The sequence below is a fragment of the Rhipicephalus sanguineus genome, chromosome 7 (genome assembly GCF_013339695.2).
Source record: "Rhipicephalus sanguineus isolate Rsan-2018 chromosome 7, BIME_Rsan_1.4, whole genome shotgun sequence".
In the NCBI taxonomy this organism is placed as follows: domain Eukaryota; kingdom Metazoa; phylum Arthropoda; class Arachnida; order Ixodida; family Ixodidae; genus Rhipicephalus; species Rhipicephalus sanguineus.
In genome coordinates, this window is record NC_051182.1 from 43,011,869 (window position 1) to 43,036,981 (window position 25,113).

General features: G+C 47.3%; 1 protein-coding gene across 1 annotated transcript in view; it reads right to left on the bottom strand.

Annotated features, from left to right (window-relative positions):
• Window positions 1-7,688, bottom strand: part of LOC119398653 (glucose dehydrogenase [FAD, quinone]-like) — a 41,801-nt gene extending 34,113 nt beyond the window's left edge. Inside the window, exons 1-2 of the mRNA XM_049417378.1 lie at window positions 7,628-7,688; window positions 1,690-1,889 (exon numbers count right to left, since the gene is read on the bottom strand). Of these exons, the coding sequence (XP_049273335.1) occupies window positions 1,690-1,889; window positions 7,628-7,688 (261 nt within the window). The remainder of the gene's footprint in view (window positions 1-1,689; window positions 1,890-7,627) is intronic.
• Between the last annotated feature and the right edge of the window lie 17,425 nt (window positions 7,689-25,113).

The following is a 25,113-nucleotide window of genomic DNA, read 5'->3' on the forward strand; positions in this document are numbered from 1 at the left end:
AAATTCGGCACTCGAATCGAATACGGCCTATTAAAAAAAAACCGAATGCTTTTCGAGTAGTTTTCAAATAATAAGCACCATGCAATGACAAACCTGAATGGAACGAAATGCTGGAACAGAGAGGCGTAACGTTTCTTGTTTTAATCGTTGCATTACCACGATGCTTGCACTTCACTGTTTTACGGGACTATCGATGCTAGATTGATTCACAGGATGAAGGCGTTTTCGCTTAAAACTCCATTCTCGCCGAAGACACAGAGTAATTATTGTACTATGTTCATGATGAGATTCATGATGATGACGAATGAATATTGTTGAAGATTTATATACGAATTTTATTTTAAATCAGTTGAAGTATCACGTTGAATATTCTAGCCACATCTGTATTGCCAACTCTGGTTTGAAAATATTTCTGAGGCTCAAGTTACTGTTGTATACATAAATATCACGTGACTGCCGCCTAACGCGCGGTGCTTTTAGTGCCCTCAAATGTAAGTTGAAGGAATTATCAAAGGCTGCTCCGCGCACCATGGTCTACTGTGCAGGCTGTCGCTGACTGCGATGTACGCTAAGTGATGACAGGGGCATACAGTCTTAAGAAAAACTACGAAAAAGCGGCCGCCACGCGACAGTGAATCTTTTATCTCGGTCCTTCATCACGCTGTCACCCTCGCTCTTTCTAATGTGTTTCTTTATTGGTGCACAAAGGAAAGAAAAAAGGCCTACGCTGCATCAAATGCTGCCTATGGTCTAGGGTGGCAGGTTCAGTGGCTGCCGGCTCTTCGTTGGCGAACTTTTTGTTGTTGTTGAAACGGCATGCTCTTTTTGTCGCTTTATTGTCCATCGCAGTCACCGATAGCCTGTACCATCGATGTACAGACAGGTCCACTGTTAAAGGGAACACTTTGCAGAGCATGTTTGGATTTCGCTCTCTTGCAAAAACATAGAGGCTTAGATTTGCATAATATTACTGGTGGTTCACAGTTCTGCCTCTTTTTGACAGACTCGTGCAGTGCATAAACAATATTTCCCTGTCCATTTGCTGTTAGAGGGCCAGAAAAATGAAACGTGCTCGTTTTAGTGTTCCCTGTAACAGTGGACCGTATTGTACGTACGCGAAGCAGCCTTTGATAATTCGTTCGACAGTCTATAATTCGACATTTCAAAAGTGCCGCGCGTTAGGCGCCTGTCACGTGTTATTTTATTTAAATTCGAGCGCTTTAAAGTACGGCCGGAAAAAATTAAGCAGCGGAGTCATCTTACCATAGATTGAAAAAAAATATATGTTTCGGAAGAAACGCTGCAACTTTTGCATTGAAGACGTCTGTGCGCCGAACTGATTGCTCAGGTTACGTCAGACCATGAGATACCCAAACGCCGGTGTACTCAACACGTCTAGTAATGCCACGATGTGCGGACAACTACTACGCTTACTAAAACACGTCGATCCACCTCGTAAGGCTTCGTTCAAAGCCGAAAATTGCAGCAAAAGCGCAGCAACCAAATGCAAACTACTCGCTCAGTGCTTCGCATGAAACCGATTCCCACAAGGCGTGGGTTCTGCCGAATTTGTTTCGTCGGCAACACCCTGTATATTCACTAGCGCAGCGCTACCGAAGTTGGTGGAATAGGTGTCGTAAGGGGAGAACCGATCACCTGCCAGTGATTGTAGCGCGCTCCCACACTCACCTGATCCTTCATGGAAAGGCAGGCGTGTTCCTGCGGCTCAGGCAAGTATTTCCAGTCGAACCTGTCCCCGATGAGCAGCGGTGCGAACAGCGGAATCTGTGCAAAAGCGTCCTCCATACCTCCGGCCTCGATCAACAGCACCGTTCTGGTTGGGTCGGCCGACAGGCGATTGGCTAGTACGCATCCCGCCGAACCTCCGCCTACTGTGAGCCGGCGTGAAGTGTAGAGGAGTTCATGAAATGAAATAAAGAGTATTTATACTCCATAGTCTCAAATAGAGAATCATCAAATAAACACGATTTCAAATGCAGAAGTCTCGAAAACCGCAGCCACCGCCAAGCAGCGCTTAGTAAAGCTGTGTGGCAGAGCGTCTCGATGTGTCCGCCTCGAAAGCGGCGGCGCTGGAAACGAGGCACCCAATGGTAAGGCCCGCTCGAGCTTTATACGGCACTGTTCAGAACCGTTCGTTAACATTTGACCTCTCTTCGCCCTCTAGCACGCTTGCTTCTAACCATACAGTGGCTTACACTAATTACTCGAGGGGACTCTGGCGCTACAGTTTTGAGGAGTAGCTGTTACTGATTATGGCGAGTCTTGACATGTCCCGTAAATAACTCATTTTAAAGACACGTTAACCCTCTTTTTGAGAGCGGCGCCTACAACAAATCTCGGAAGAGAGTACAATGTTCTCGAAAAAAAGGGGGGTAATGTTTCTTATTAAAGAAGGCTACATGTGGCCAGTTAGGATAACCAGAAAAGTAACAGGTAGTCTTTTTTCCTACCCACGGGTGCAGAGATGTTCCTTTGCTTCTACTTAACTTCCGCCAGTCTCAAGACAGCTATGGCGCTCGCCACAAATTGTTCTCGAACTCGCGGGTGACTTGGCTCGCTGAAGTCCGTTCAAGTTTCAAGTCTGCTGCGGGGCTAGCTTGAAAGTGACTTCGCGCGTTATTCCAACATGGCCGCCTCTTGAATAAACGTCGCACGGAGGTTGGCCGCTTTTTCCTTTGTTTGCCACGCCTTGGATGTAGCATTTTCAGAGGCGCATTCCCTGACGAAGATTCCGCGACTCGCCCTACGTGACCGAGGAAGTCCAATGGAGCCGTACGACGGAAGAACGATTCATTGCTCGTTACAGGTTCACGATAAACGCGGTGTGGTAACTTCTCGATATGTTGCCTCTCCAAGAAAGCGCGACAACAGAAGACAGCTGTCGTGTTTTACGGCGCTGGTACATTCGTGACAGCCACCGGGGTCTGGTCCGCATTCTACGGTAGACTGTGCGTCTTGCACTTGTAAATGTGACTGCTCATCGCGAAGCACCTGAACTTGTTGCTGGCGTGCAGTTACTGACCCGCTGGCGCGTTCAGTCTTCCACGTCTTTACCGTCGGCGCGGTGAAGTCTGAACGGAAATACGACCGTATTTACGCTCAGCACTGACTCGTGTACCGAGTACAAAACATGTGGACGATCCCAAGGATAATAGCCAGAATGAGACAGTTATGCATGCAGTACATGTTTGCGCTTACCAGTTTTGGGGGGCTCTCGCTTTAAATTTGTTCCTGAGGGAGATCCGTGGTTCGCATTGCAGTGCGTGATAATTTCCATCCAGTTGTTTTAACTCGAATGTGTTTGATGCCGGGGTCCACCGAGACTTCAGTGACGTATTTCCGTCACGGAAATGACGGCAAAAAAATGCACATGACCAGACGTGAAAGAAAAAAGTTCCGTCAACAGGAGTCGAACCCACAACCTCTCGGTCCACGACAACAGATGCCCGGCACGCTATCCGCTGCGCCACGGTCATAGACTCTGGAGTCTTAACAAACGCGCCTTTTTGTCACATTTTTGTCACATTTTCCTCTCACAGTGTTCTGGCGGGGTGGTGTCGCCGTCTGGGAGCAGTAAAGTGAGTAATGCATCTTGAACGTACGTGGCCTCCGCGATTAGCTTCGGCAACGCGTCATTCCTACGCGTCCGTCCCACTCTGTGCGTTTCGAATAGGAGTTCAATTTGGTCAATAGCTTAACACACCGCGAGGTCACGGTCTTAGTCTAAGCGTCGGCCTCGCACATAGCATCACTTTCGTGCGAAATATAGCTGCGCGATGTGCGCCTGCCTTGCCTGGCTGTAACAACGCGTTCCCCGTTCACGCTCGCCCTCAGAAATATCGCCGTCGTTCTACAGGCGCGCGTAGCGTTTCAATAACTCTTTAACATGCCACGGGATGGCGACATTCTGCGTCCAATCAGTGGCGCTCTTCTGACTGTCACATCCCTCTTTCTCATTATGCTCTCATCGGGAACTACTATAGCTACCACAATTGTTTTTTTAAATAACTGATCACGGATGTTACATGCAGGGATAAAAATATACTACTGTGAGTCAACGCAGGTGCATCCGAAGGTGCACCCACGTTAAACGGTGCAATAGCTGCCAAGTAACAACATACATTGTGCAAGATCTTTTATATCAATGTACACTAAACATTCAACTACTTCTGTAAGGACACGTTTTACTTTAGAAGAAAGAAGTCAGGACACAACAAACGCCGACTAACAACTGAAGGGATGCACGACGGCGGAAAAGAAAGAAGGCACGAAAACTTATCTGCGTATGCCCATCAATAAGCGAACCTATCAATCCGTCACGCGTGGGGGCGTACAAGGAGATAACTGTTAAGGCATTTGAATTCATCTTTATGCAAGTTAATCGACGGTTGGCTCGCGCTTGCGCTAACACTATTCTCGATATGCCATGCTTCAATCATCAGGCGCGTTTCATCATCTCTGTGCCTGTACGACACTGCGCATTCATCGAATTTCGGCGTGCACTTACAATCTCGACAATGTAAAGATAGATTAGAAGGTGAGCCTGCGGTTAGCGGTCTCCTATGTTCCAATAATCTCTGGTTATTGCAGTCTCTGTTTAATGCAATATCTGGTCAATGCTTCCACGCAGACGTCCACGCGTGCCGCATTGATAGGTTCGCCTATTGCATGGGCATGCGCAGATGAGTTTTCGTTCCTTCTTTCTTTTCCGCCGTTGTGCGTCTTCTTTCTTCTGTCCGTGTTTGCACGCCCTATATTTTTAGAATGAAAACTTGCCAACTAGCTCAGCTCTCTGTTATACTAAGCTTTAGTGCTATACTGATTCCAGTGACGGAGGGAGCAACCATGTGCATTTTTTGGACACCAATGTTTCATTAGCATTTATTTTGGCACTTGATGATGTACTAGCACTTCTTCACGAGAGCGATCAGCAGACTTTTCGTCTTCAGTAAAGCGTGGTTTCGCCTTGCGTTGAGATCCCTTGGCAGGACAAGCTGCGTAGTGCCACACTTGAGCGACAATTCTCGTTAACGTCACAGCGATTATGCTTAAAACTTTGCGCGGTGGACGTCGCGTGAGCCTCAAAACTGGTTTTCGAAGCAGACGACGGCACCTGCTGTCACTTTTGACAAGCTTTGTGCTTCTGTTTCATTTTCGAATGGGAAAATTTGCAGGCACCCGTTTCTAGCACAAAGCCAAAAAAAAAAAAAATGTCCCCGCATTTCTCAGAAAGGAAAAGCTCCTTCTGGTAGGGGTGCAGTCCCTGGACGAGGAAGAATTTTTCCGTAAATAGGAAGCTCTTCTGTGGAGTATTTTGTAGTGTTGTAACACAAAGGGGTAGACGAAATCTTCCTCGACCTTGCAGACATGCACCTCGAATGCCTTTTAGATTCTTATTGTTCTCGACGCAGCTTGATTTTCCTTGATTTTCCTCTTTTCGCCAACCAAGAATCAGAAGCTCGAACAAAGAAGACATATCGTTCGTACTTCCTATTCTTCTTCAGCTATTTTGTTGGATGGCATCACCTACATAGATACGTACAGGGGATTTATACGCTTTGTTCCCAGAACATGTTGGTCTTTTTATTTTTCCCTTTATAAATAGCGACCTAGCCCATAACAGGCATGTCTTTAGGCGAACAGAAACGTCAGTACCTTGAAAAACCACTTATACCTCGTGTATAGGCAACTTGCGAGCCCGTGCGGCGAGCATACACTTCGTGGCGTACGAGAACAAAAGACGATGAAAGAACACAGCACCAGGCAACCCTTCTTTCGCTTCTCTACGGCCGATTCAACAATCGCGCAGCCCGAAAGGGAACTTGGATAAACGTGCCGCTCTCGGGCGACCACTGAAACCAGCGGGTGACGGACGCTTTCCACAGGTAACAATGCTCTTCGCAGCGGCGGCGGGGATCACGTGGGAATCACGTGCTGCCTGTTAGCAGTAAAATTACGAAAATATGCTCGCAGCACCTTGCGCTGATAGGTATTTAGAAATATACGTACTTGTTTTGCTGCACCGCGTGCCTTGCGCAAACAACTTCATTATTAACCTCGTTGCCTGACGAGCTATATGCTTCCGCATTGAAGCTCGGTCTTTGCTCGACGAAGCAAGTCAGCCTGATCATATCTGAATCGCGAAGGCCTACTTGGACGTTTTCAAGTCCACTCCTTGCATCGAGCCGACTTCCTCAAGCCAAGTGCAAGTACGGTGTGGGTAACATCTCCGCATACGGATGTCAGAGTGTAGTGCATATGGAAGCTTCAAGCAAAGCTGCTCAGCCTCAATAGTAATGAGTGAGAGCGCATGTATTTGCCTAAGCATTTTTCTGCTGGCGTCGTAGGGCTCTGATACTAAAAAAAAGCGATCATTTTTCATCAAATATCGCGTTATAAGCGCGGCCGTTCGGAGTAATGGTGCCTGTGCACAGAAACGTACCATATCCACGAGTTTAAAAACGTACAAGCCTTTGGAAAATCAGGATTAATATGTAGTAGTGCCAAAACTGCATTCGCTAAAGGTGCTCCCACTTAGCAGCATTGTAAAACATACGTGCCAAATATTGATTGTACTTTGATATAATAAGTCATTTCGTAACTACTTGCAATTATTTATTGTTTTCGTGTAGGTGAAATAGCAGGTGCGGCTTCTAACTATCCAGTAGGTTTGCGGTCGGCCACCTGCAGCCGGAGGGCCGCATGCTACCCTCGGAGGGAGGGGGGAATTATGTTATGCGGCCCCGATACGACGCTAGAAACCCCCTCCTCTCCTCTTGTCACTACCTATCTGGAGGCCGGGATGGCAGTTTTGACCTCAAATGAAGTTAGACAAGAACGAACAAAGATCGATTCCATTTGTCGTTGTTCCCCATCGCCACACTTAGCCAGATAACGTCTTCCCTTCCTTTCTTCACACAGTCCGAAAAAGAGGCAAGAAAGATAGTTTGTGAAAATACTAGGTCTGGGAGTTGGCAAAACTGGCTGATGTTACGCATCACCTTAATAGGCTCATTGTAAGAATGCAAGGATAAGAGAAACTGTTCCCCGGCTTGCTTGCAAACGTGAACTGCGGCTGAAAATCAAGCTTTTCCAAAAGCAGGCTAGTGAGTCCAATCTTTGTCACTTCCCATGCTGCAAAATTTCTGGGAAAGACAAGCACACCACTTCCTAGAGAAGTACTCTAAGTAGGGATGGTAAAACTGATGAACGATTAATCGATTAAAGGTCCACAATTTATTGATTAATCATAATCGATTTTCGTCTTTCGATTAATCGAAATAATTGAATTAAGCTATTCGATTAATTGATTGCGGCACCCCCCCACTCCCGCCCCCAACCTCACCACTTGGCCGGAGCGCATGACTTTGAGGCGCGCTTTCATGAGACGCAGATGCCGTGCCCATCGCCTATCTTTCACTGCTTTCACTACAGCGCATATTGCTGCGCTAGCAGAACGATCCCGGAGCTGGCGGCGGCCATACCCCATAGAGAAAGATATGAACTCGCCCTGAACTCCAAGCACTCCCCAATGCTTCAAGCCCGGGCATGAAGCGGCTCCACCCAACGAGGGAGAAATGAACTTTCCCGCTACTCTCCGGCTCACAGCGTACTGTTGCTACCACTGCTACTGCCTTCACCTCCTCTCCCTTAAGCTTGTTGAGCATCGCCTGAGTATACGTGGGACTTGCGTTGTTTGCGTGTTATATTGTGTAATTATTACACATTGGGGGTTATACTGCTACCTTTGGGATGTCATAATGCCGGGCAATCGGAAGAAGAGCGCAGTGTGGTCGTTGTTCGCTGAAGATGGCAAAACGAAGGTTGCAAGGTGTAATAAACGTGGCAAGCACTTCTCGATGCCAGCGACGGAGACTAAGATATCACCAGCTGCACACCCACTCTATTCACGTGGCGAAGAGCCATCTCCCAAAGAAAAATGGTAACGACAAAGGTGAAAGTGTTGAAGAACTCTCTCCTGACGACACCAGTCCGCCTTTCCAGGTAAGTTATGAGTATTTCACTATTTAGCCAACAGCCATCTTCCGACGACGGGTCCCTTGTGTCCAGGGTGCGAAAGTGGGAATTTTCGCACACTGGACACAACGGGCCTGTCGTCGAGACTTTCGAAAGCGGGAATTTTCGATCGTCAGCGCGTCTGATAAATAGATTTGGGTCCATATCAAACACGAACGACGCCTCTCAAACAAAAAGATATCGGTTTCAAAGCACCCATAAAAAATATTGATTAATCGATTAAAACATTCCACCAAAGGCAATTAATAGATTAAAAGATAAATCAATTAACGATTAATCGATTAAAAACTTTAATCGACCATCCCTACTATCAAACACGAACGACGCCCCTCAAACAAAGAGATATCGGTTTTAAAGCACCCATAAAAAATATTGATTAATCAATTAAAACACTCCGCCAAAAGCAATTAATAGATTAAAGGCTAAATCAATTAACGATTAATCGATTAACAATTTTAATCGACCATCCCTACTCTCAAGTATTACGGGATTTAAAGAGTGAGGCTGAATTTAAGTTCTCTGGTTTTCAAGAACATTCGAGTAGCATCCGAATTTTTCAGAATTTTTTTAAGCTGGATCTCAGGGAGGTACCAAACCTGCACCAATTGGAATTGGCTGTTCTGTACATGGGCGATGAGCTCAAAGACGCATTTTGTGTAAAACACAGAGTGATGTTTTACGCTAGCCTCAGAGACTCAATGTTTTCGAGTTTGAGAAAGACTAACAGCAGCCATGAAAACAGTGTTCGGCAGTACGTAGATCTGCCTGCACATTTTGTTCCGACTAACCGATGGACACCTCCACGACATTCTGCGTTGGTCGGTGAGCAACCTTGATTCAGATATCTGGAGTTGGCTAGGAAAGCTCACCACTAAAGTCGCATTCCTTACAAAAATGGCTAGTAACATTGAGTAGACCACCTAGTAACCATCTATTGACATTGGTGACCATCTAGTAACATTTGCGATCTATAGTAACATTTGTCAATAGACCGTCTAAAGACCTCATTCTTACTTTTGTATAAAGACTATTTTATGTAGACCGTCTAAAGACCTGCTTCTTACTTTTGTATAAAGACTATTTTATGTAGACCGTCTGAAGGCCTGCTTCTTACTTTTGTATAAAGAATATTTTATGTAGACCGTCTAAAGACCTCCTTCTTACTATTGTATAAAGACTATTTTATGTAGACCATCTGAAGGCCTGCTTCTTACTTTTGTATAAAGACTATTTTATGTAGACCGTCTAAAGACCTCCTTCTTACTTTTGTATAAAGACTATTTTATGTAGACCGTCTGAAGGCCTCCTTCTTACTCCCGCAAAATTCGCTAATTAAAAAAAGTTGTATGTTAGGCGGATTTTTAGTAAAAGATAGGTGTGCCTCAGTGGTATCTATAAGCCCACCGCAAATTTACACGTACGCCATAAATGTTTGTTGCTGAATTACACGGAAAAGAAGTGTCCCATCTGAGCTACATTGGAGGTCAAGATGTGGTGCCTATATATACTCGGTGACCAAAGTTTGGTTGTGAAGAGCGGGTGGCGAGCGGTTGTCAGTGTGAGTGTTGTATTACTTTGCGAATGTTGTGTGCATGTATGTGTACGTGTGATCAAGTTTGCGTGTTTCGATGCTAATTTAATTAAAGATTCTCTGGCGCATGGTGCGACAGCGAAAAGCTCCCCTATGGATGTAAACAAATACTCCCCTCAATCCATCCAAAACCTCCGTCCTTAAAGGGGGTAAATTCTTTACTCCCCTGGACGGAGTATATAAAACCCCCATAGGGGCGTGCGCTAGAGGACGAGTCCATTTACTCCCATCTCGGCTTTTTTTTTTGCTCACAGTGATAGGGGTGTCTGTTGAACATTGTTGATAGGGCGTTACTACGAGGTCACCAGACAACCTATGAACATGAGTCTGTTCAAAGTTGGTGGCCAATTGCAGCCAGAGCGTTGATTGATTGTTGGTACAGACGTCTAAAGACAGTTAGTAGACACTCTTTTGATTGTTGGTAGGTTCTAGTAACAATTGTCTTTAGACCGTCAACTTAATGTTACCAAATATTTTTGTAAGGGATTGCTAGTGCTTTCTTTTTGCTTTTACCTCTGACATGCGTGCTATAAATAAACATATTTTCTATTCCTGTTTAGTGCATTATTGACAATTCACCGAACTTTTCCTCTTTGCCTGCAATCCCCTTCCCCCTGCTAATTTGCTTGCGGTCAGAGTTGTACTAAGGCGTTAAAGGTAATGGATTACATGTAACAAATTACATTTTCTCGCAACATTGTAATATACTCTATTACTCTTTCGAAACTGTAACGTTCTGGGTAATTAAACTACATTTCTGGTAATTGATTACTGGTAATTAATTACTTTATTTCCAAAACCAAGTTGTAACCAGTCTGCTACGGCAGTTCTCATCCCGAAAAATATGCGACCGCGCTAAGGGGGACGGCCGCTAGGGGGCCAACGTGAGCGGATGCCTGCAACGTCGGCTCTGGCAAACGGTACGTGCTACTCCTACCCAATCTCTTCTACGGCCACTAAACTGCTCGAACAGCGACACAAGTGCCTAAGGAACACAGAGACACCGCCCATTTCGGGCAAGCTCCGACCTTCTGTGTGCTACGAACAATTAGTGCACCGAGACGCTGACCCTCCGAGCTAAGCCTCTCTGGGACTCCGCACCTCCGCCGACACTGCCAGCGACGCCTGCCGTTATCATGGAAGTAGCGGTTGAAGGCCACACCATCACTGCAGAAGAGTTCCAGGCAGACCATTGGACACCTGTTCTCTACAAGGCCTACGCGTCCCGACCAGCCAGTTCACCGAAACCGCTTCCCTACCCCAACGCTACCTTCGAGGCGGCTAACCCAAACGCCAGGAACGCGGCGCACGACGCAGCAGCCGCAACTGGCAGCGGCACGACGCCAGCCCGCTTACCACCTGCGACCAAGGAGACTCGAATCACTGTGAAACGCAGCAAGCAGCTGCCACCGCTCCCACCGAACGCTATTCGCGTCGTCGTTCGCCCACGAGGTGAACTGCGACTTCGAGATATCCCAACCCCTCGACTCACGAAGGCAGTGCAGGCCGAACTCCAGATCACTCTACCCGACGACTTCTGTCTGCGCATCCACCCCACCAATAATACATTCACTGCGGCTACGACACACTCCTCAACAGCTGAGATTCTGAAGACGCTGACCTCACTCACTATTGGAGACCATACCTACCCATGCGTGGCGTACGTGGCAGCTCCACCGGGCGCTACAAGAGGAGTCATCTCAAACGCCTTTGACGACGAGACCCCAACGCAGCTGTACCAAGACCTGGTCAGACGAAATCCGGAGTACACCATACTCGCAGCTCGACGGATGGGGAAGACGCACTCCATTCTCATCACCTTCGACGCAAATGAAGTCCCGCACTCCATTAAATATATGGGAGCCATTCACCGCTGCACTCCGTACCGTGGCAGTCCGGATGCCTGTACGAATTGCAGACAGCCTGGTCATCGTTATGACGTCTGCCCAAACCCCAAGTCTAATCTTTGCCCACGTTGCGGCACACAACACCTGCCCCAAGAACCTCCTTGCACGCCCAAGTGCATTCTGTGCGAGGGCTCTCACCTTACCGGCACTGGATCATGCAAAGGACGAAACCTTCACCAACCACGCAAACAGACAAAGCAACCAGAAACGCAGCAACAAGAACCGGTCGTACACGGGGACAACTTTCCCCAGTTGTCGTCAGGGCCCATTCAGCCCACCCAGCCCAGCCAACAAAAGCAAGCCTGGACCGGGCCGCTGAACAAAGACTGGGGCCCTTCCCGCTCTTCCTCCAAGCACGCATCATTCTTGACAGCGACTCCCACTCTACAAGACGCCCTGGCGAAGTCTCGGGAGGAGGCAGCGGCGGCCAAAGCAGAAGCTCAAGCAGCTCGAGCAGAAGCCGCAGCCCTTCGAGAACACATCGCGAAGCTCGAGGCCCAGATAAGTACACTTGCCACAAGCTATCCAAATCCACCTACCCCCGCTCCAACTGCATCACAACCTCCTCCCCCCAATCCACCCACAGCCCCTATCATAGCCAACCACGTCAACTCTACTTCCTCTCCTCATGCTCTAGAGTTAGATGTTGACACGGAACTTCCTCGGCACTCAACTGAGTGCACACCGCCCCATCCCTCCACACACTCCTCTCTAACCGATATACCAAATCTGCTTGAGTCTTTTACTGCTCGTTTTGAGGCTAAATTGCAGGAAGCTATCACTAGCATCAATCAGGAATGTGCAACGCTCAAAGATGCGGTAGTACGTGTAACAACAGACAATGCTGCGCTTAATCACCGTTTTGATGCCCTAACTCAAGCATTCAATGACCGCTACAACAATCTTGAGTCACAGCTCAATTCTTTCGCAACCCGCCTTCCTAATCGAGACCTCACCCCTAGTAAACGCAAGAAGCCTAAGGCAGCCGAAGGGCAAGACAGCCCAATCCCTGCCGTCGCTCACGACTCCCACCCCGGCGCTGCGGCCCTGCCCCTTATCGACTCTCATGATGGCAACTCCAAACCATAATCTTACACTCTGGCAGGGAACTGCCGAGGTTTTGGCCAGAAGCGTCATGTTGTCCACCAACTTCTGTCTTGCGCTGCGGGACCCGACGTCCTTGCCTTGCAGGAGCCGTCTAACCCCCTCACCCTACCCGGCTATACTTCCATTATACCCACATCCCCTACACCCTCTCGGGTAGCGTTTCTAATTCATCGCTCAATCACCTCCATTTCCCATTGCTTAGCAGTTCAAGACATTGATCACCTTTTAATTGAACTTGTGCCGCAACATGCTAGAGCGACCAGTCTGTTCATACTGAATGTATATAGCAGCCCTAAGTGCCTACAAGGCAACTTCGAGCACCTCTTTACACTTGCGAAACGCTTAGCGAATAAGTGCCCTCTCCTCGTCGTGGGAGATTTTAACGCCCCCATACGGCCTGGGGTTACCCGCGCGACACACCAAAAGGACGTCGGGTGTGGTTAGCAGCGCAACAAAACGGTCTCTCCCTACTCACCGATCCTACCTTTCCGACACGCACGGGAAACAGTGTCTGTAAAGACACTACACCAGACCTTACGTTTGCATATCGCCTCCCTCATGCCACATGGTGCAACACGCAAGAGAATTTGGGTAGTGATCATTACATTATCGAAATTCTCTTAAATATGCAACTACCCCGCAGGCCTCCCAGAGGCTCCACTTTCACTAAGTGGGATTCTTTCCGCACATATAGAGCAAGCCGTACCCACGCTGCTATCACGGACATCACCGAATGGTCCAAACAACTTCGAAGTGATGTCCAATCCGTAACTTGTCCTATACGAGAGGACTGCCCAAGCGACACAGTTGACTCCCGCCTCCTACATTTATGGGGCGCTAAAACAAGCTTAGAACGACGCTGGAAAAAGCAGCGTTGGAACCGGACTCTTAGACGTCGACTCGCCCGCCTCAGCAAAGAGATAGAGACCCACGCAGCCGCTCTTTCACGACAAAACTGGGAATCACTTTGCAACAAATTAGATGGCAATATGAGTTTGCCTCAGACTTGGAACTTGTTTAGGCACTTAATTGACCCAACGCAGACTAAAACTACCCAAAGGCACAACCTCACCAAACTCCTACATACTTCCGATATGCCTCCACGAGAACTCCTCCAGGAACTTCGAAATCATTACTTCCCAACATATCCTGTAGTAACACACCCCGACTATACAGGTCCCCCTAATGACCTCCTCGACGAACCCATTACAGTAGCAGAAGTTCAAGCCGAACTACAGAAACTAAACACTTGTTCAGCCCCTGGTCCGGACGGGGTGCACAACAAAGCACTCCGCAATCTCGATGCCCAATCCATTGCCGTCCTTACTGATTACTTTAATGAGTGCTGGCAAAAGGGCACCCTCCCACCTCAATGGAAAGACGCCAAGGTCATCTTTATACCCAAACCTGGGAAACCTCTGCTTACCTCTAACCTCAGGCCCATATCCCTCACCTCATCTGTCGGCAAACTTATGGAGCATGTACTCCAAACCAGGCTTTGCCAGTACCTAGAAGGCAAGAATCTCATGCCCACTTGCATGTTTGGATTTCGTCCGGGTCTTTCCACACAGGACGTTTTCCTACAAATAAAACATCATATTCTCGACTCTAAAACCTGTGACACCAGAGCTATCTTAGGTGTAGACCTCACTAAGGCATTTGACAACGTTATACACTCAGCTATCCTACAGAACCTTGTAACTCTGGGAGTCGGTGCAAAGACGTACAACTACGTCCGAGACTTCCTCAGCCACCGCACAGCCACACTTACCTTTGGCGACCACAGCCTTCCGGGCATCACGCTTGGCGCGCGAGGTACACCCCAGGGAGCAGTTCTTTCCCCTCTTCTTTTTAACATTGCCCTTCTTCATCTGCCGCAACAGCTGGCTCAGATCCCCAACATCCATTTTAGCTTCTACGCCGACGATATCACTGTCTGGGCAAACCACGGCAGTGACGCCGAAATCGAAGAAAACCTACAACTGGCACTGACCACCATTGATACATATGTACGGGAGCGTGGCCTTACCTGTTCCCCTTCCAAATCAGAGCTCTTTCTCTACCGCCCGAAGCAATGTAATTCAGTCATTCCCCCCATCTCTCTCACGCTAGGTGACCATCCCATCCCACTAGTCTCTAAAATTCGTGTGCTAGGGCTAGTTCTCTACTCGCATGGCGCACACGGAGAAGTCATAAGGACTCTCCAAACACACGCTCAGCAGACCACTCGACTGATTCGCCGCATCGCGAACCGTCGGGCTGGCCTACGCGAGCGAAACACGCTACGCCTCACCCAGGCTTACATCATAAGCCGCACCACATATGCCCTCCCTTACCTACCCCTCCGACAAAAGGAGAGAGACCGGGTTAACGCGCTAATACGAAGTTGCACGAAAACGGCTCTACGACTTCCACCCAGCACATCCAATGCCCGACTCCTCAAACTAGGTGTACATAACACATTTGAGGAACTCGCGGAAGCCACCTTTACGGCACAAAGATCTCGTCTGTCTAATTCAGTGGCCGGGCGCACTCTGTTGTCCCAATTAAACTTAACCCCAATTACACACTCACCCGAGGGGGTCCCTCTTTCTTCTAACCTCCGCTCTCACCTCAACGTGCCCCCAATCCCGAAGAATATGCACCCTGTGCGAGACGAGAAACGCAGAACGGCAAGGGCTCGGGCCCTCGAGAAACAGTATAGCGAGGACCATGACGTGGTCTACGTGGACGCAGCGGAATACACGTCAGGATCCCGTATGGCCCTGGCGGTAGCTGACAGTCAGGCAAAGCTTCTAACGTCGTGCTCAATCATCACCAATTCCTCCACAGAGGCAGAAGAGGCAGCCATCGCGCTTGCATTTGTTTCTACATCTGCCTCCACAATCATAAGCGACTCAAAATCAGCTATCCTGAACTATGCCAATGGCTTCATTTCCCGCACCGCTGCTCGCCTACTACGCTTCTGGCAGCCCCAGCGTTCCATAACACTCGTCTGGACGCCAGCACATGCCGGCCTCCCTGGCAACGAGGAGGCTCATTCCCTAGCCCGAGGTCTCACATTCCGGGCAGGAGAAATGGAGCCCCCTCCACCGGCCGAGGAGCGCCTGCTCTCCTTTCGAGATATTCTCTCGTACTATCGGGACCAACGAAGAGTATACACCCCCCCAGCCCCATCCCTAACCATAGCACAGGCCGCACATTGGCGACGCCTACAAACTCAAACTGCTCCATACCCCATATTACTAAACGCCCGATACCCAGACCAATTCTTCTCCTCATGCAAACTTTGCGGCAAACCAGGAGATTTCCTACACATCCTCCTCACATGCCCCACCTTCCCTCATCCCCCATCACCGGCTGTGGCGGTGTCTTACTGGGAGTCCATCATGACCAGCACATCTGCTTTCGATCAGCGCCGGATCATCTCCTGCGCCATGAAGAGGATTGCGCTTCAGGGACTTTCCTTCGCTTTGTAAGGGTGCCCCTCACATTGAGGGAGCACCCACGTGCCATGTAGGGGGCTTGGCCCCCACGTTCACACACTGGCAATAAATGTTTCTACCACCACCTGTAGGGGCCCCCGTCTCGTTAAACGGGGGTCCTTACAGAGCCTATTTTTTCAACTTTTCCTTGGTCTTACCTGCCATGCCTTACTCGACCGCCAGCAACATGGAAGCGCGACGCTTCATAGATGACAGGGACACTATCTTCGAAGCACTGAGCAACTACGAGCTAGTGTGCAAACTGTTCCTACGTTATAATGCCACCCTTCCCTCTAACGCATGCACTGAGAGCGTGTTCAGTGTAGCAGCTGACCTCTTAACGAGGAAACGTGTAAGAATCAGCGACGACAACTTTGAAGAACAACTCCTGTTGAAAGTTAACAACGTGTAACACTGTATGACAGAAAACACAGTAAGCCTCCCAGCCTTCACGCAAGCCTCCTGCCTTCTCTCTGCCGCGCAAGCTAAAATAGTTCGTTGTAGTCCGAGTTCATAATGATAATTTTTCGCACGCAACACGAAGACAGACGAAAAGTTCACAAGGACCTGCGCAGACTACCAACTGAGCTTTATTCAATAAGAAGCCACAATATAAACTCTCTACCCCATAAAGTGGATGGGAGGATGACCGCCACCGTAGCTCAGTGGTGGTGCGTCGGACGCGTTATTCGAAAGTCGCGGGTTCGGTCCCTGCATGCGGGAAATTATCTTTTCGTCCCCATTAATATCACCACATTTATGTCCTAATTACTACAAATAACGTGCCCTATACTTTCCTTGGCATCATTGCCTGTTAGTTCTCATTAACACCTGTCATATATGTTCGTCATACAGTCACATCGCGGGACAACCATTTTAGTGTATACCAAGCGAGCGAAACGACCGCGTGCTCACCATGAGCATGACATGTAAATCATGCTATGCATGACATGCAAGTCAATATTTTCTTATTGCCACCGGTCATAAATGTTCGTCATATAGTCGCGTCACACAACACAAATTTTGGTGCATATCAAGCGCGCGAAACAACCGCGAGCTCCCCATGAGCGTGGCACGTAAGTCATGGCGCACATGACATGTAAGTCATTATTTTAGTATTCGCACTTGTCATAAATGTTAAGGCCGAACCATATTCAGCGTTTTTGCCGGCGTTTTCTTACGTTGCGTCCCTCGGCGTCGTCACATCAACGCCGCCAGAGAGGGCGGCAAACCATATGAGGAGCGTTAAGGCCAGCGTCAGCTCAGCGTCGCACAATGTGACCAGAGGGAATGAACCTGACACCTCGTAAAGCAGTGTACAGTTTCCATCAATGGACCAACAAGATATGATTTATGTCTCATTTGCAGTTCTGTGGTGCAAAAAACGAGTCGCAGTGCCGCCGAAAAGTCTTTTTTTATTTGACTTGTAGCGCCAGCTATTGGCATTAGGAAAAACCACAAACTCGTAATATATGGCCTCTGAGCTTGAAGCTGCCGCACATCTTTGAGGCCACGTATTCGGCCGATACACTCATTCCTGCTAGGCCTACCGATGAACTTGAGTACGGCTTTCGGAAAGGGTTCAAAGATATCACGAGCGCTTTGCTGTCGAAGCTTCTGGGGAACAAACTAAGTCAAATACAAGCATCAGTTGAGAACTTAAGGGCCACACAGCGCACAGCGACGACTTATTAGATTCGAGGCGGGCGGCAGCCATTTTGGCAGCCGCGACGACGCCGTTACGTAGCGGAAGTCGCTGCCAGGCGCACGCTGATTGGTTCTACGTCCATCGAACTGCTTCCGGCGTCGACGCAGCCGCCCGTGAATGTCTGGACCGTCCAGAGGTGGACGTTTCGGCCACCGTCACTGGTAGCGTCGACGTCGAGGGACGCCGGCGTACGAAACGCCGGGAAAACGCCGGCAAAAGCGCTCTATATGGTTCGACCTTTAGTGATATAGTCGCGTCACACAACACCACTTTTGGTGCATATCAAGCACCCGAAACGACCGCGAGCTCCCCATGAGCGTGGCACGTAAGTCATGGCGCATATGACATGCAAGTCATTTTCCTATTCTCAACTTCATAAATGTTAGTCATATAGCGCATCACACAACACCAATTTTGGTCATATCAAGCGCGCGAAACGACCGCGAGCTCCCCATGAGCGTCACACGTAATACATGGCGCAGGTGAACATAACAAGCAAGTCATTATTTTCCTATTCTCACCTGTCATGAATGGTAGTTATATAGTCGCGTCACACAACACCAATTTTGGTGCATATCAAGCGCGCGAAACGACCGCGAGGTCCCCATGAGCGTGGGACGTAAGTCATGGCGCACATGGCATGCAAGTCATTATTTTCTTATTCTCACCTGTCATAAATGTTTGTCATATAGTCGCGTCACACAACACGAATGTTGGTGCATATCAAGCGCGCAAAACGACCGCGAGCTCCCCACGAGCGTGGGACGTAAGTCATGGCGCACATGACATGCAAGTCATTATTTTCCTATTCTCACCTGTCATAAATGTTCGTGATATAGTCGCATCACACAACACCAATTTTGGTGCATATCAAGCTCGCGAAACGACTGCGAGCTCCCCACGAGCGTGACACGTAAGTCATGGCGCACATGACATGCAAGTCATTATTTTCCTATTCTCACCTGTTATAAATGTTCGTGATATAGTCGCATCACACAACACCAATTTTGGTGCATATCAAGAGCGCGAAACGACCATGAGCTCCCCATAAGCGTGGCACGTAAGGCATGGCGCACATGACATGCAAGTCATTATTTTCTTCTCACCTGCCATAAATGTTCTCCATACAGTCACGTCACACAACAGTCGTGGTGCACATGACATGTATGTCATGATTTTTATGTTACCACCTGTCATTTATGTTCCTGATACAGTCACGTCACGGAATACCATGTTTCTTGCATATCCATTAAGTAAAACGGCCGCGAGCGTCCCGAGGCCATGACATGATCAATCATGCCTAACATGTCATGCCTGTCATGATTTGCACCTTCAGACTTGTCACTTATATTTGACATACGCTGTTGTCATGGCGTACATATTTTGGTTTATATCAAGTTAACGAAACGGCTGCAAGAGCGCCAATACCGTGGCAAATAAACACGTCTTTTATGACATGCATGTCATGACTTTCATGATATGAGCTCATTTATGTTTGTCATACTGTCATGTTATGTCATGCCAATTTTGGTATACATCCCATGATGCAAACAGCCATGAGAGCACAAAGTCGTGGGCGGTTAGATAGATAGATAGATAGATAGATAGATAGATAGATAGATAGATAGATAGATAGATAGATAGATAGATAGATAGATAGATAGATAGATAGATAGATAGATAGATAGATAGATAGATAGATAGATAGATAGATACGCTCAGGGCCGCCGAGGTTCGCTAAGAATTGTTTTGCGCTGAAAACCTGTATTGCCATCTCAGATACTTTTCGATAGACACCACTGAACACTATATTGCATGCTATCAAATATTGATAATCATCCTGCATTTATATTTACTCATAACGATAAACAGTACAAGTTTATCGTTATGATCGTAAACAGTACAAGTTTATCGTTATATAAACAGTACAAGTTTATCGTTATGAGAAATTATGATCTATCATTTATCGTAGCACTACAAATTAATAAAATACCATCTTTGCTATACATGTGCTTCCCCACTGACATCTGGCCCCATAAGTTAAACATAAATTGTTCGATTCGTTAATTCGTTATTATTAATTATTACTATTACTAATTTCCTGTACGTTAGAGTGACAATTTGCACCACATCTGCTCACTTTTGCCGAGATTTAACGCGATCAACACGCACTTTTCCGTCATTTTAGCGACAGGGAATCTTTTTAGCCCTGTAGGGCGGCTTTCCCACAGTATAGATTGAGAGAAGCTCTTCGGGAAGAAAATCCACCCGGCGTAATTACACAAAATTGTAAATATTTAGTAAGGTTGTCCTATTGTATCTGCCACTAAAGTGCAAATTTCGAATACTTGATAGTTGTGCTACAATTTACATTTAAAAATCACCCCGTGCATTTTCAATGGAGGGGTGATCTTGCCGACGGATTAAAACTAATCGCGATGCACTGCATAAGAGCGTCGTCGGCGTTAAGTACCTTGAGTGCAAATTGCGAAAAATAAGGCATTGCTTAGTAATCATTTTTTAAAGATCGCTCCCCATAAAGTTACGCCGAGCCCTTCCACTTGGGGTCGACTTTGCCGCAGTAGTCGATGTCCCAGAAAGCTGTACATGATATATATATATATATATATATATATATATATATATATATATATATATATATATATATATATATATATATATATGCGCGCGCGCGTGTGTGTGTGTCCGGCAAATACAATCGCTGAACTTTGCGAAAGATTAGCAGAAATACTTCTGATTAACCTCGACAACATTTCACATGACCGCTTTATATATATGGCGCAGTATTTGTTTTTTCATGTTTTCTTTTTTCTTTCCTTCTGTTACCTTCCAGTGCGTTTCCCTACGTGTATATTTTTCAGCGCCAGTGGTGTATCAAATGTTTGTTGAGCTGAACATGTGTGTTTTCCTCGATCACTATACGTTTGTACTGTCGCCCAAATCTTTACTAGCATGCGCGAGCCGTAATTTTCTCAGTGTATCTTCACCACATGACTGAATTAAGTTCCAAAAAGAACGATGGCAAGTGCGTTCCCACAAAGCACATGCCCACAAAACAATTTTTGCATCTTGGTTCCTTCATATGGCGATGACACGCAGAACAGTCGCCGCCGCGCACGCTTGCTTAAGCTTTGGCCGGCTATAATCTTCGCACCGCTTGATTATTGCCGTGTATAAGAACACGGCAATAAACATGTGGCGACGCTATGTATAAGAACAGCAGTGTCGCCACATGTTTTCCTCTGATGAAGCAAGGACCCCGAGCAAAATGTCAATAAATTACTTCCCACGAGCGTCTATTTTACTTTACGGTGAATAATACACCGGTGGAAGGTGGCAGTCGGCGTGTCAAAAATGAAACTTTTTATTTGACCGAACTTGTGGCCGGGAAACAAAAAGTGAATCTGCAGCAATACACACTGTATACTGATAGCGGCGAACAAAGCGTCGGCCGTCGATACACTGATCCTGGCTGGGACGCGCTGTCTTTTAAACATCACGCATCGAACTTTCCAGCCTTATCACTGGTGGTCGCGCAAGGTCTGCAATATACTTGACTATTCGCGTCCTGCGCGCAATGTTAACAAAATAATCTACTGCAATCGCGAAGCTTCTTTGACATGCGATGCGGTCAGCGTCGAGCGTGGCTAACCGTCCTTGCGGTTCAAATCCGAATACACCAAAAGCGGTCGTGGCAATGCCCCCCTCGAAAAAGCCTCGTCCCGATACGTAAAACAGAACATGGAAATAAAAAAAAAATATGCATGTGCAAGCAAGCAAAAGCAGAGTTCTCAGGTTCCTCAACGCGCATAAAATGGCTTGAAGCGTAGGACGTGAACGACTTCAGGGCGTGCGCTGCGCCGCTGAGAGTTTGTGATGCCCTCCGGAAAAACCTCGCAGTCCAGTGCACCGAGACGTCGTAGCGCCTTGTATGGCCCGAAGTGTCGGCGAAGAAGTTTTTCACTGAGCCCACGTTGGTGTATTATCGGTGTCCAAACGCACACACGGTCACCGGGCTGGTATTCTATGTGGCGTCGCCGAAGGTTATAGTGACAGCTGTCGGCCCTCTGCTGGTTCTTGAACCGCAGGCGGGCGAGCTGTCGAGATTCTTCGGCGCGTTGCAAATAAGCGGTGGCGTCGCGATCGTCTTCGTCAGTGTCGGTTGGTAGCATTGCGTCGAGCGTCGTTGCCGGGCTCCTGCCGTTGACCAGCTTGTACGGCGTCATTTGCGTCGTTTCTTGCGTGGCCGTGTTGTATGCAAAGGTCACATACGGAAGCATGGCATCCCACGTCCTGTGTTCGACGTCGACATACATGGCCAGCATGTCGGCGATGGTCTTGTTTAGACGCTCGGTGAGTGGTACGCTGTAGTCCGGCGGTGGCTTGTTTGGCTGTATCCAGAGGCGTATCTACCGGGGGGGGGGGGCAAGGGGGGCGCTAGCCCCCCCCCCCCCCCCTGAGAAAGGTTGGGGGGGAGGGCTGAGCTCCCCCACTTTCGACAGTGGTTATTGTCGGCTGCAGACTGGGAAACTAACAAGTCAGGCAAGTTTTACTTGCAGCAATAACGTAATTTTGTTATAAAATTTGTCCTACGATTGTGCTGTGACGACTCTGACGCACTTTTGGGCTACCTGCTGTCCGGGCAGCCTCTTCCACGCTTGCGCGTCTTGCGCTCGACCATTGCAGAGGAGGCTATCGCTCAGCAGGGGCGCTATAACATTACAGCAATATGTCATGATTTTATATTCGTCTGCCTGGCCTGAAATTTAAGTAATCGGCAAGGCAAATATGCAAATATGGGCGGGAACCACTAAACGTTTTATAGCCCGATCAAACGCTCTCCTTTTTCAGGAAATTCACTTTCTTTCTTTGAAAACGAATAGCATCGCCACTGCTCCATATTCAAGCTGCTGTGAGTTGATGAGTGTGCAGAAGTGTCTAGTATTTTAGTTGTGCCTAGCCAAGACAGCTAAAACAGATTCCCACTTTAGTCTCCGATTGGCCTGCTTCACTTGGCTTATCATATGGTAGCCTCAGCCTGCATCAATCGTGGCGGCTTGTAACAAGGCAGTGGACTCGAGCACATTGAGAAGCCCAGCTTTCAAGTTTGCCCCGTTACTTGATCTACCTTACCAGGGAGATGATCAGCGTCCACGATTTCATGGACTAAGATGGCTGCCTACCTGAAAAAAAATTGTGTCTGTTCCTAATTATGTTTATTTCTGTCTCTACCTCGGTGTTAGCAACGATGAATTCGCAGAGAGTTGTACACGCGCAAAAATAGCTCAACATCATTATACTACAACTGTAGGAATCTATTACACACATATGATTCCATGTCGCCCGCTGCTATAAGCAGCCACTGCCAATGTGATTGGCGGGCAGCCTTCTTAAATTACGTTCACAAAGAGACACTGTCTGGCTATTAAAAAAGAATGAATTATTGTGCAGCATAGTAATGTACTGCTCATTGTGCACACTTCATTTTAACGCCGCGAGTTTTCAGACTTGTGATGTCGCGTAACAATGAGGCGATTTTCTGGCACATTGAAATTTTTTGACGAATAGCGAAGAACCAATAACATACAATACGCCGTATTGAAAATAGTTCATTATTATTTTTACGTAGTAATCAGTACGTGGTAATTACGCGGCGGATCACTTACGCGTCATTTGCTGCGTCGTTTTACGAGCAGGTGCTGTGAGCATGACCCAGAAAATTTCGACCAATCATTAACAGCTAGCGACCTATACGGAAGGAAACAATACGGGGTAGCTTAACGTTATAATCGCCCACATTTTTTCAAGGAAAATGTGACCTTACACAGTTTACGTAGGCTATTTACTTGGAGGAACCGCAGGGGAGGAGTAAAGGGCGCCTTCATCGCTTTTCCGTCCTCCCCCCACTGAAGCTGAGAAGATTAGGAGGGCAAGGAACGACACCTACTATATACGCGTAAATTCGTAGTCGTTTATAACCTTATAACTATGCACAACCAGCTCAATGTGTTTGCTTAAGTATTAATCGACTAACAGTAAAGAAATTGACACTCGGCTTATCCTGAAGACTTCTGCGAAGTAGCTTGCTTTGTCAGCCACATGTTTTGTTAAAGAAGTGAGAATTTAAGGTACTAGAGTCATAGCAGGTTCTTCATACTCATCGTATCTACAACGCCAAACTAAGACTGGGAAGTTTGCTGGTGCAATGTTCAGATGATAAGGTTAAATTTGGGTGTACTTTTTAAACTTCACGGTAATATTTCCAGTTTTATTAACGCCGCTGTGTTGTCGCGACATAGGGTGGCCCATCCTCCACAATCTGTTTGTGCAGATTCTTTCTTGATTTAAAAGGAACAGTTTTGAAGAGCAAGTCATCTGATCAGCTCTATGAATATAAAAAAATCACATCAGATATTATATATATATATATATATATATATATATATATATATATATATATATATATGTAGTCAAGTAGATCCTCCGTGAGAAGTCACAACGTTGTTTATTTCGACGTTTCAGCCAGTCAACAGGCTGTATCTCTATATATATATATATATATATATATATATATATATATATGTATGTATATATATATATATATACTGAGATACAGCCAGTGTCGTACCAAGTCGTTCGCGAGTGGGGGGGGGGGGCTGGCGTCGCTCACTCTCTCCCCCGCATAATATATATATATATATATATATAATATCTGATGTGATTTTTTTATGTTCATATATATATATATATATATATATATATATATATATATAATATGCGGGGGAGAGAGTGAGCGACGCCAGCCCCCCCCCCCCCACTCGCGAACGACTTGGTACGACACTGGCTGTATCTCAGTATTGCCTGAGTTAGGTCAGCAGTAATCGCCCTACCTCTGTCGGTGATGAACACCTCTGGGGCGCCATGATGCCGGACCATGTTCTCAACGAAGAACTTCGCTATCTCGGCTGCACTGTCTCTGGGCAGGGATCTTGTCTCGGCGTAGCGGGTGAGGTAGTCGGTAGCTACGATGATCCATTTGTTTCCGGTATTGGACGTCATAAACGGCCCCATTAATTCCATCCCGATTTGCTGCAACGGTCTTCGAGGTGGCTCGATAGGCTGCAGAGCCATCATCATCATCACTACCTCGAGCCATTGCACATTGGAACGATCTTCCTGATCACATTGTATCCATCCCTAATCGCGAAACATTCCGTGATAACCTGATTTCATTGT